The following is a 13464-nucleotide window of genomic DNA, read 5'->3' as shown; positions in this document are numbered from 1 at the left end:
GTGTGGAACTTGGCTATCAATTTCTGCTCGACGATTTTGCGTTGTCGTGTGTCTCGAAGGCTGCCTTGGAGAACGCTTACCCGAAGATCGGTGGCTGAATGTCCTTGACTGCTGAAGTGTTCCCCGACTGGGAGGGAACCCTCCTGTCTGGCGATTGTTGCGCGGTGTCCGTTCATCCGTTGTCGCAGTGCGGTCGCCTTCAAACTGCCACCCAACCTCAAACAGACCATCGTTCGCAGCAAATTACCCAGCTTTCAGGAGAACAGCATCCACGACACCACACAACCCTGCCACAGCAACCTCTGCAAGACATGCCAGATCATCGACACAGATACCACCATCACACGAGAGGACACCACCCACCAGGTACATGGTTCATACTCCTGTGACTTGGCCAACATTGTCTACCTCATACATTGCAGGAAAGGATGCCCCGGAGCATGGTACATTGGCGAGACCATGCAGACACTGCGACAACGGATGAACAGACACCGCGCCACACTCGCCAGACAGGAGGGTTCACTCCCAGTCGGGGAACACTTCAGCAGTCAAGGACATTCAGCCACCGATCTTCGGGTAAGCGTTCTCCAAGGCGGCCTTCGAGACACACGACAACGCAAAATCGTCGAGCAGAAATTGATAGCCAAGTTCCGCACCCATGAGGACGGCCTCAACCGGGATCTTGGGTTCATGTCACGCGACACGTAACCCCACCAGCGAAAAAAAGTTATCTGTTTTTGATACAATGGGTCATTCTCTCTCTCTCTCTCTTCCTTCCTTTCGGATGTCTCTGGCCATTTGTATATTCGGTGGTCCTGTATGTAATGTCTCTCTGTCTGAACACTTTGATTGCCTTGACAACGGGCATTGTTCTCAGACTATATATGTGGTAACCTTCAAGGAATCCCACACTTCACCTGACGAAGGAGAATGCCTCCGAAAGCTTGTGATTTTCAAATAAAACTGTTGGACTATAACCTGGTGTTGTAAGATTCCTTACATTTGTGAACCCCAGTCCATCACCGGCATCTCCACATCATCACTTTTTAAGAAAGGAGAGAGGGGGAAACTAGGGAATTATAGACCAGTTAGCCTAACATCTGTTGTGGGGAAAATGCTGAAGTCTATAATTAAGGATAGGGTGACTAAACACCAAGAATTTTCAGTTAATCAGAGAGTGCCAGCATGGATTTGTGAAAGGTAGGTCGTGCCTGACAAACCTGATTGAATTTTTTGAAGAGGTGACTAAAGTAGTGGACAGGGGAATGTCAATGGATGTTATTTATATGGACTTCCAGAAGGCATTTGATAAGGTCCCACGTAAGAGACTGTTAACTAAGTTAGAAGCCCATGGAATCGAGGGAAAAGTACGGACTTGGTTAGGAAGTTGGCTCAGCGAAAGGCGACAGAGTAGGGATAATGGGTAGGTACTCACATTGGCAGGATGTGACCAGTGGAGTCCCACAGGGATCTGTCTTGGGGCCTCAATTATTCACAATATTTATTAACGACTTAGATGAAGGCATAGAAAGTCTCATATCTAAGTTTGCCGATGACACAAAGATTGGTGGCATTGTAAGCAGTGTAGATGAAAACATAAAATTACAAAGCGATATTGATAGATTAGGTGAATGGGCAAAACTGTGGCAAATGGAATTCAATGTAGGCAAATGTGAGGTCATCCACTTTGGATCAAAAAAGGATAGAACAGGGTACTTTCTAAATGGTAAAAAGTTAAAAACAGTGGATGTCCAAAAGGGACCGAGGGGTTCAGGTACATAGATCATAGAAGTGTCATGAACAGGTGCAGAAAATAATAGGCCTTTATATCTGGAGGACTGGAGTACAAGGGGGCAGAAGTTTTGCTGCAGCTATACAAAACCCTGGTTAGACTGCACTTGGAGTACTGCGAGCAGTTCTGGGCACCGCACTTTCGGAAGGACATATTGGCCTTGGAGGGAGTGCAGCGTAGGTTTACTAGAATGATACCCGGACTTCAAGGGTTAAGTTACGAGGAGAGATTACACAAAGTGGGGTTGTATTCTCTAGAGTTTAGAAGGTTAAGGGGTGATCTGATCAAAGTTTATAAGATGTTAAGGGGAACAGATAGGGTGGATAGAGAGAAACTATTTCCGCTGGTTGGGGATTCTAGGAGTAGGGGGCACAGTCTAAAAATTAGAGCCAGACCTTTCAGGAGCGAGATTAGAAAACATTTCTACACACAAAGGGTGGTGGAAGTTTGGAACTCTCTTCCGCAAACGGCAATTGATACTAGCTCAATTGCTAAACTTAAATCGGAGATAGATAGCTTTTTGGCAACCAAAGATATTAAGGGATATGGGCCAAAGGATATGTAGTTAGATCACAGATCAGCCATGATCTTATCAAATGGCGGAGCAGGCACGAGGGGCTGAATGGCCTACTCCTGTTCCTATATTCCTACGTTCCTATGAGTGACTCACCTCCTGACTCCACAAAGCCTTTCCACCATCTACATGGCACAAGTCAGGAGTGTGATGGATTACACTCCACTTGCCTAGATGAGTGCAGCTCCAACAACACTCAAGAAGCTCAACACCATCCAGGACAAAGCAGCCCGCTCGATTGGCACCCCATCCACCACCCTTAATATTCACTCCCTTCACCATCGGCGCACTGTGGCTGCAGTGTGTACCATCCACAGGATGCATTGCAGCAAATCAAGGCTTCTTTGACAGCACCTCCCAAACCCACGACCTCTACCACCTTGAAGGACAAGAGCAGCAGGCACATGGGAACAACACCACCTGCACGTTCCCCTCCAAGTCACACAACATCCTGACTTGGAAATATATTGCCATTTCTTCATCGTCGCTGGGTCAAAATCCTGGAACTCCCTTCCTAACAGCACTGTGGGAGAACCTTCACCACACGAACTGCAGCGGTTCAAGAAGGCGGCTCACCATCACCTTCTCAAGGGCAATAAATGCTGGCCTCGCCAGCGATGCCCACATCCCATGAACGAATAAAAAAACACAGGCTGGAGTAAGGAAGGTGGACAAGGATGACCCAGAGAGCTTTGAAGCCATCACTGCCTCGTCATTTCTCTCCTTGATAATTATCTCAAGCTGTTCCATTCACTTTGCGATGGATGTTCCTTCAAACTTGAAAAAAAATGGTAATGTTATGTCATAATCTGGAGAAACCACCAATAGTGGTTGAATGGGTAGGAAGACTGTGCCAGGGCTTGCATCAAGAGTTCTCCACCATACAAAGAACTGATGTCCACGGGCAGATACAGAGCTGAACAATTGGAAAATCCTTTATCTTAATCTGTAACAGGATCCACATGAATGCAACTGGTACAAGCAATGAAGGAAAATAGAGTGAGGGATGGTACTCGGCAGTACTATGTAAAGGGTGTCAGAGGAATGAGCCATAGCAAGAATATATGTGCAACACTTAGTGAAGCACAAGTATCCTTGTGCCATACACCCAACCATGGGAATTAGTGGCGTTGGAATGACATGTTATGCGGAGAGAAATGGAAATCAATGAAATTATCATTGCTTTCACAGGCTTGAAATCATGACTAAATTCTAAAAGTCTTCAGCTACACAAAACCAATTTATATGGGAACTCCAAACCTGCTGCAATTCAAAGCATAACCTTATTTAAAACCTTCATACTATTTCCCTTTTGCATGCAGTGTTTTATAAAAGGGAGGACATGCCTACGAAAAATACAACTTCACAAAACAAAATTAAATATAAAATACCATTATTTTACAAAATAGTTAGATCGTTTGCTCCAGTCGCATTTGAAACAGCAAGATTATATACAAAAACATTTCACATTAAAAGGACAATTTTATGAAATAGGTTTTGAAAAAACACATTTTCATTAGAGACTTTACAGCAAGCCCATCAAATTTAAGTTACACATTAAATTATAGAGGGAAAAGAAAAATATCTTTTCAGGGTTGATAATACTAATACCAAGTCTGTCAGTCATCATTATCAATCTGGCCAATGACAGCACAAGGCTGATCCATTAACCTCTCAGCTTGCTTTCTGCCTAGCATCTCTCTTCCATTCAGATCCTCTTGTACACTATTTTACCAGCTCAGCTTTGTTCTATTACACTGTCTTTTCCAGCTGGAATCCATTCCAACAGTTTCAAGGGTACTGATCATCAGGCACACAGCATACATACTCTCTACACTGCAATGTCATCATAACCCTCACCATAATGGCACACAGATCACACGCTCATTAATTCAGTGTTGGTTGCCCTGTGTTTCTAGCTGATCCTCAACATTCTCCTTGCACAGCACATTGTAAAAACATCCAGCTTGTGCTTCTGTGCCTTTGTGCTTCCCTTGGCAAAAGGCCATCAGTCACTAGCCTCTTAGTCTTTTCTCACTCCATATTTGCCTCCACTCCTCCAGACTTGTAGTTTCTATAGCCCATCAAAAACATTTCCAGCCGAACGACTGAGTCTCTTCACCTATCGAGAAAGACACTAAAATGTACCTTAAAAAAAATTCAATAATAAATATAATGAAGTTTAACACTTAGTCCAAACAGCCTCATGAAAATAGCCTTATGCTTTGCATCACGCCTCATCCAATCATCTCATCTGGGTCAGCTTACTGCCATCACTGTAATCATATTAAATGATCCATGGCTGTGTGTTATAAGCTTAATGCAGTTTCACTGACCTTTGCGCTATGCAATACGCTTTGTAGTCTGATTTATATTATAGCCCACAACTCAGATAAAATCAACTTAAAACATTTTTTGACGGTCAATTTCTGTGATAAGATTCTAATGTGCACCATCAATTGTGTGATTGGTGTTAAAAATGTAACATTAATTTCACCTGCATTGGTCACTAGAAAAAAAATGAAAATGTAAATAATGGAAGGGAAATATTTCCAAATGCTTAGTGCAGCGAGTTAGTGCTGAGATCACATGATGGGCCCCACTTTCAGTTAGGTAACGGGGTGGGGGGGGGTGCAGAATGCGACAAAGGGAAACAAAAGAGAAACAAAATTGTTTTTTTTTCTTTTGGGATTTGGGAGAGGGAAGAGACGAGAGAACACTGAGTTGCTAAATGGTAAATGTTGCTCAGCACATGGTGTTCTGTATTGAGGCAGTTAAAAACATTGTTGGGGGAAAACAGAGGAACTGTTACTCTGCATTTGCTTGTGCTATGCTTAATCTGAGTTCTTGATGTTGAAATAGGAGGAATGCTAAGAGGAACCGTAATGAGAATAATGTTCCCAGTCCCCATGTCCAATATCACTCACCTTGAGAAAGTCACTTTTTTAAATCATGAAGAATTACAACAAAGCCATTCTTTCACTCCTCCCAGTAAGCAGTTTAAGAGAGAGGCCAAGCCCAGGGCTGGCTTAGACAAGGATTGTTCTCAGTCCTGCAATGGGGCATGGCATTACCATCCCTTTCTGCTATACACCATTTTCCAACCGAGATGACATGTAAGCAACCTTTTCTCCTTCAAAAAAAGTAGCAGCTTATAAACCAAAGACAGAATAAAGAGGAATTTAAATAAAATGTAGGTTGTAGTGACTGAACAGTAATTAATGGGTTATTTTGCCATCATGGGTTCAAGCCCCACTCCACTCCAGAGACTTGAGCACATAATCTCGGCTGATATGTCAGTGCAGTACTGATTGTGACGTTAAACCGTTAAACGTCTGCCCTCCTAGGAGGAGATAAAAGATCCCACGGCACTATTTCAGAGAGCAGGGAAGTTCTCCCAGTGTCCTGGCCAATATTTATTCCTCAACCAACACCCAAAAACAGATGCTGTGGTCATTTATCTCATTGTTGTTTTTGGGACCTTGCTGTGCGCAAATTGGGAGCCACGCTTCCTACAGTACAACAGTGACCACACTTCAAAAGTACTTCATTGGTTGTAAAGCACTTTGGGATGTCCTGAGGTTGTGAACGGTGCTATATAAATGCAGGTTTTCTTTTTCTTTATCCAGCAAATCAGGTTTGAAGTACCACCCTCAGATAGGATTTGTACTCAGGCCTTCACTAAATAGCTGATCGCATCTGGGTTGTCATATCCAGTGTTAAGGGGCAGTAATATGCCTAACAGATGATGAGGGGGTGGGCAAGGAAGAGAAAACAATTCTAGCTATAGTCACATATCAATGCCTGTCAGTCAACGCTGGCATGAGAAAGCATGGAGAAATCTGTACACACTTCCCTATTTCAGAATGCACAGAGTAAGAGGATATTGAAGGGAGATTTGACACAAGACGATTTGTTCTAAAATATAAAAGTTCTGCATGGAAAGCAAGGCACTGAGGTAATCATCTGCAAATGGCATGCAAGCTATTTGGTTACGCTCTCACTACACATGTAGCTAAAGTTCCCTTTAAGAAATAAAAATGTGTGGGAAGTTTTGGAATTTCTTCAAAATTCTTTCACTTAATTGAAATTAAATCATGAAAGCCCCATGAAAACTAGGATGAAATCTCCCAGGTAAATGTGCATGGCAGGCTGGCTTGAACATGGAATTAACCTCAAGTGTCTTAAAATTCTGTGAGAACAATGAATGCATTTTAGCCTTTCAGGGAACAGTACAACTTATAACTGTGCAAGCAGTCTCTAATTTACCCCCAACTTCGACATAACATGGTGAGATGGCTATTTCAATTGATCGATGCAAAATTCCGCTAACTGTTTAGGTACACACTGTGCCAGTGTTCCAAAATCTTCGAGTACTTCAATTATTAAAATAACTTCATATCTGATAAGCATTTGCAATTGTAGTGCAACACTTATACATCTGCAAATCATTCATGCTTATACAAGGCCAGAAAATACTACTTAATTTGCAAGACTATGCATTGAGCTTTGCTGATGCAACAGAGATCGTATTGCCTTTTAACAAACAAAGCATTGCCACCTCAAAAGCTCCGCTCATCAATCTTCTGGAAGTTGCCAATTCTCCTGTGTCCTAGCCCTTGTGTTAATCAAACTCAACAGGCACTTACTAAGCACATTCACTGCATTTGTCCATTTATCATAGTGAATTAACACAGATGTGTATACTTTCATGATTAAGATATTCCCCCCCCCCCCCTCCACCCCCATTCTTTTTGATTCAATTATCCCATTTCCCTTCACTTTCCTTCACAACCAGCCAACCCCACACAGGGACTCATGACTTGAAGAACATGCTATGAATGTCTCCATAGCCTGCAACACAAAACACTGCTCTATAATTTGGTCAGAGTTGTAAATTGATGGTGTATAAACAGCACATAGAACAAAACAACTTATACCCAATGCAATCGACTCTAATTGCTACACGACAAAACATCCCCTATGAATGCATGGGATGAGTGTAAAGGTACGAAAACAAAGATCACATCCACCAAATGTTGAAACCACTGTGAAGAGCAGGATTACATTATGGTAAAAGCACTTGATTCACAACCCAAATACTATAGATTTGAGTTCCACGGCACTCTGGCACTCAAATCTGCCACCCTTAGTTGTGACGAAATTCGTGTTCCAAGTTGCCTCCATCTTCAACACCCTTCAGTTTCCAGACAGTCTCCCATCCCCACGACTCCCTCGATACAACAGCCGCTCAATGAGCTCAAATTTGAAGACTTGAACATAACTGGTGAGTATCTACTTTGGCTAACCATCACCAAATGGGGCTCGAACACCTTAAACCCCAATACCCTGCAGCATGTCAACTGCTATCCTGGCTGATATCAACTAACTCAGCACAGATCAGAAATCAAACCTGAAATGTGAATCTACGTACACCTATGGAGTGTGGGGCTCAGTTACTTCCTTTACCAACTAAGGCATCAGAAGAACATTAAGTTTGATTTTTATTACTTATTCCTAATCTTTTATATTCCTTTGAAAGTTTTTTTTTAAAAAGTGCATCTTTCTGTTTATGCATAAAGAAAAAAAAATGTTGAGGTTCCTCTGGATTCCATATTTATGCAATACCCATCCTCAGCTTCATAACACACTTGTTCAACGGTGTATCGGTTGGTTGTCCCAATTGAATACTGTACCCAACCAGATCCTGATGTGTATCCTCAGTGTTACCTTATTTGGCACTGAACAAGCCCATAGTGTCTTTTAAGAGAGATATATTTAAAGTATATTTTTACTGCAAACACTAGCAGCAAGCAAATTTTCACTTTCATTCACTCTGAACTATAGGCTTGATGCCACTCTTGTCTAGAAATATAATCACTTATAATAGCAAAATAAGGCTTGGGCACAGATAATTATAGCTTTGATTATTCACTGTTTGCAGCCAAGTATAGTGGCACTCAGAAATTACGAGCAAGTCTGATTTATGCTCCTTCAATTTGCCATTTGGGGATACGAGCACTTTACAGATATTAGTGTTCATATATTTTGAACAGCATTGTCACCAGACAAAGGATAATAGTCTGGTGTTGCATGCAAGTCCTTTTCAAAAATGGACACCTTTGTATTTCACATCCTGATACCAGCACAATGGGCCCACATTGGTAAAGGTTAGCCTCTTTAGAGTGTTTACTCTAAGCATTCCATGCAAGGTCCTTACACCTTTTATAAAGGGACATCACAAACAGGATGTGAAGATGAATTATAGTTCAAGCTTCAGTCTCAGTTAATGGCATCACAAACTCCTCCAGAGTGGAACACTGTTCCTAGCAGTCATTTAGGTTGCAGTTATACATGTAGATAGCAGAGGTGGCTGTATACTTGAAGAAAGTGGCAGTAAAGTACGGTAGTGTAGTGGTTATGATACTAGACTAGCAACCCAGAGGTCAGAATTCAAATTCCACCATGACACCAGGGTGAAAAAAAATTACGGTGAAAGCTGCCAGATTGTTGTCTGGTTCACTAATGCTTTTCAGGGAAAGGAACCTACCATCCCATACCTGGTCTGGCCTACACAGGACTCCAATCCCACACGAAGTAGTGAATCTTGATGCCCTCTGAAGTGGCCTCACAAACCACTCAATTTTTAGGGATGGCCATTAATGCTGCCTTGCCATCGTCACCCATATCTTGACCACAAAAAAAAAGTATAACTGAAGGTCTCTCACCTTTTTTAGTGCATTTGACAGTCTCATTAACTAAACAGCCACTTGGGCATTGATGCACATAATACAAAACTGTCATTTTTTTTTTAAAGTTCTCCCAATCAAAACTTAATTTTTCCAGGTGCACTTACAAATAAAACATTTAAAAAAAAATCTTTTAATGAATATTTCCAAACCAGAACCAAAAAGGATTCCTTTAGCACAGCATGCTACAATGATTTAAATGAATGTTGCTTACCAAGTTTAGTTTTATCATGCCAAAAAGTGCAGATCCTGATCTTGTTACAACTTCTCTTGTGCAATTTACCATAAATGTATGGCAAAATGTTTACTTCTATTAATAAATTTTCCACACTTCTCACTACATGGATTACATACTTGAAAGAATGCAATCTCAGGCAGCTTAAGAGATTTAAAATTCTTCTGTGTTTTGTCAGTGATACAAAGTAGTTCATTTACATTTTTAATATATGGGAAGAAGTTTAAAATTACATTTAGTCCAGGAGTTAACACATTCAGTATCAATGTCCTATGGACCAGAAAGCAAGTTGCATTTAAAAAGAGTATTGGAGTGCATTGGTCTTGAAATGTTTTAAATGTATATTAGAGATTAATTATTGGAGAGATCCATATTACTTTAGTAACCAGGTCAATCCTATTGTTGAATCTAATCTTGCAGTGTATGATTAATCCTAATGCACATCAAGTTCATTTACAGCGACCAGGTAACTTCTTCCATCTTCCAACATCTAACTTTGTTCACCCACTATATGTTGAAGTGCGATAATGCTTGTTGCCCAACAACCACACAGGAAATGGACTATATTATTTATTCAAATTATAAACATTGCAAACCATGTTGCACGAATACCATTCTTAATCATACTAATGCAAGATCTTGGGTACAACTGTGGTAATGGATGGTTCAGAGTCACTGTAACTGACCCAATTAAAAAAAAAGTCTAAACACATAACTTCGGAACTTACCTTGTAGTTTCTTCAAAACAGCAACTTCCATTTTGAGAACCTGCTTTGGTTGCTGAGCTGACTCCACTTTGAGAGCAACATTTTCCTGGGTCAAAAAGTCTACGGCTTCATAGATTTCTCCAAAGCCCCCACCTCCAATCTTTTTCAACTGCAAAACAAAAAATATTAAACCTTAATAACTAAAACCACCCTTATAAAACACAACATAGTACATCTGACATCTGTCACTAGACACAGTTATAAATTTTATTGGGTTGAACCAGAAATGGCTATCAATTGCACCTCATTTGCAAAGCTGCCAAGATATTTATAATTTTCACACCTTCATTGACATAAATCAATAGAAGATATACAAGATGAATAAACCTTCAAGTAGTGTCAGCCATGGCTCAGTGGTAGCCTTTGAGTCAGAAGGTCGTGGATACTGTCGGAGGTGCCGTCTTCCAATTAAGACATTAAACAAAGCCCCATTTGCCCTCTCAGGTGGATGTAAAGGATCCCATTCGAAAAGCAGGGGAATTCTCCTAGTGTCCTGGCCAATAGCCAATATCTATTGCCCAACCAACATTACTAAAAAAAAGATTGTCTGGTCATGCATCTCATTTCTGTATGTGGGACCTTGCTGTGTGCAAATTGGCTGCCACGTTTCCCTACATTACAATAGTGACGACACTTCAAAAAAGTACTTCATTAGCTGTAAAGCACTTTGGAAGATCCCGAGGTCATGAAAGGCGTTATATAAAAGCAAGGCCTTTCCTTTCAATATATTTTAACGTGTGTAATATGAAGTTTGCCGGACAACATTGTAAGCAGACTACTTCATCACAAAACTCTAAAGATAGTTAAAAAATATTTCAATCCATTAAGTACTTCCTCAATTATCCTCCCAAAGAACTGCATATGCCCATATGCTCATACAAATCCCACAGGTGTAAAGGCGCTACTGAAAGTGTGTTCAATATAAAAAATTGCAGTTCCGACGAAAGGTCATCAACCTGAAATGCTAAATGTTTGCCTCCACAGACGCTGCCTGACTTGCTGAGTATTTCCAGCATTTTCTGTTTTTATTTCAGATTTCCAGCATCTGTAGTATTTAGCTTTTGATTTAAAAAAATGTCCCATTAGCTACCTAACTTCTGAAAAGTTCTTTGAACCTGTTCACCTATAATTTTATCCTTTTCTATGAATTAAGCTCTACCCATGCCCCACAAAAACCGCCTGGTCTCCAAAAAATACACAACAGTTGTCCCCTCCTACAGAAAATGTTGCTCCTTTTCAACAGCCCCTAACTAACAAGGCGGTCGGTCTCCAAAGCTCTGTGGGGTATGCCAACTCCAGTTTCATAGACACTAATGCAAACAAGCAGTGTAAAACATTTCTTCATAATATTAAAAACCACTGACTCACAAGCTTGTTAAAAGGAGATAACACCTTATTAAAGACTATGTATGCAGTGCAAAGAGAAAACACTGTACCTAGCAATTGTTTGTTAATCACTTTCTGCTGTTAGAATCATAGAATGATTACAGCACGGAAGGAGACCATTCAGCCCATCCATCCACGTCGGCTCTATGCAAGAGCAATCCACTCCCCCGTCCTATTCCCATAGCCTTGCAAATTTTTTCCCTTCAAGTACTTATCCAATTCCCTTTTGAAAGCCACGAATGAATCTGCCTCCACCAACCCCTCACGCAGTGCATTCCAGATTAGAACCACTCGCTGTGTGAAAAAGTTTTTTCTCATGTCACCTTTGGTTCTTTTGCCAATCACTTTAAATCTATAGCCTCTGGTTCTTGACCCTTCTGCCAATGGGAACAGTTTCTCTCTGTCTAGACCCTTCATGATTTTGAACACTTTTATTGAATCTCCTCTCAACCTTCTCTGCTCTAAGGAGAACCATAAGACCATAAAAGATAGGAGCAGGAGTATGCCATTCAGCCCCTCGAGCTTGCTCCGCCATTCAATGAGATCATGGCTGATCTGATTTTTACCTCAACTCCACTTTCCTGCCTTTTCCCTATATCCTTTCACTCCCTTGCTTCAAGAACAACCCCAGTTTCTCCAGTCTATGCACGTAACTGAAGTCCCTCATCCCTGGAATCATTCTAGTAAATCTTTTCTGCACCCTCTCTAAGGCCCAGAATTTTACACAATACTCCAGTTGTGGCCAAACCAGCGTTTTATAAAAGGTTCATCATAACCTTTGCTTTTGTACTCGATGCCTGTTGTAGGTCAATTAATGAACTTGATATAAATTAAACTGTATATCCTTTGAACATTCTTAGCAAGAAGTTATATATCCTCCATTACTGCTCTAAATTCACTCAATTGTAATATCCTTTCTGTATTAAACATAAAATAATCTGTACATAGGACTGCTAAATTGGTTGGTAATCATTATTCATGAAATCTTCTACTTTATTATCCAATGTATAACAAATTAGTAGCACTACAAAACAAAATCACATTTTTCTACTACAATATTATATGCAAGTCTAATTCCCCAAGTTATGTTATACAATAGAAAAATTAACTAACTTGTGGGGTATTCAGCATTTTTCAAACAGAAAACACCCACCCACCGAAGTTGAGCTGGACAGTAAACTGTCCTGAGGAAACCACTTGGTGGGGCAGTGCTTCTCATGATGTTTTCAACATCATTAGGTGCCAACATAAAGGAATGTAGTTCCACATGGTTCCCCCACCATATCCAAGGTCCTGACGCGCAATGAAGCAGCAGTTTATTTTAACCTACTAGCTAACAATCAATATACATCCAAATCCTCAACACATTAACCTAATAGTTTTTTTTTATTCGTTCATGGGATGTGGGCGTTGCTGGCGAGGGGCCGGCATTTATTGCCCATCCCTAATTGCCCTCGAGAAGGTGGTGGTGAGCCGCCTTCTTGAACCACTGCAGTCCGTGTGGTGAAGGTTCTCCCACAGTGCTGTTAGGAAGGGAGTTCCAGGATTTTGACCCAGCGACGGTGAAGGAACGGTGATATATTTCCAAGTCGGGATGGTGTGCGACTTGGAGGGGAACGTGCAGGTGGTGTTGTTCCCATGTGCCTGCTGCCCTTGTCCTTCTAGGTGGTAGAGGTCGCGGGTTTGGGAGGTGCTGTCGAAGAAGCCTTGGCGAGTTGCTACAGTACTTGGCTCTACGAAGATAGGGACTTTTGTGAGCAGGGAGGTGAGGGACAGACGCCAACCATCATGATAGATCTGCCAATGGCAACTTTCATGGTTGCAAAATGCAAGCAGTAGTGTTTAGTGTAAAAGTGTGTGGATTATTTCACGTGGTGGCTCTGCACATGTTATGAATTGAGGCTGCCCAAGAAGCAGCCAACAGAACAGGTGGAATGATCTTTCAATGAATCACTAGGCTA

General features: G+C 41.2%; 1 protein-coding gene across 2 annotated transcripts in view; it reads right to left on the bottom strand.

Annotated features, from left to right (window-relative positions):
- ttbk2a (tau tubulin kinase 2a) overlaps positions 1 to 13464 on the bottom strand; it is a 224498-nt gene that overhangs the window by 149916 nt on the left and 61118 nt on the right. For both annotated transcript variants that reach the window (XM_067991120.1, XM_067991121.1), the window contains exon 3: positions 10079 to 10226. In XM_067991120.1, the coding sequence (XP_067847221.1) occupies positions 10079 to 10226 (148 nt within the window). The remainder of the gene's footprint in view (positions 1 to 10078; positions 10227 to 13464) is intronic.

The sequence above is a fragment of the Heptranchias perlo genome, chromosome 10 (genome assembly GCF_035084215.1).
Source record: "Heptranchias perlo isolate sHepPer1 chromosome 10, sHepPer1.hap1, whole genome shotgun sequence".
NCBI lineage: Eukaryota > Metazoa > Chordata > Chondrichthyes > Hexanchiformes > Hexanchidae > Heptranchias > Heptranchias perlo.
The sequence above is the reverse complement of the archived record's forward strand: the minus strand, read 5'-3'. Positions and strand labels throughout refer to the sequence as shown.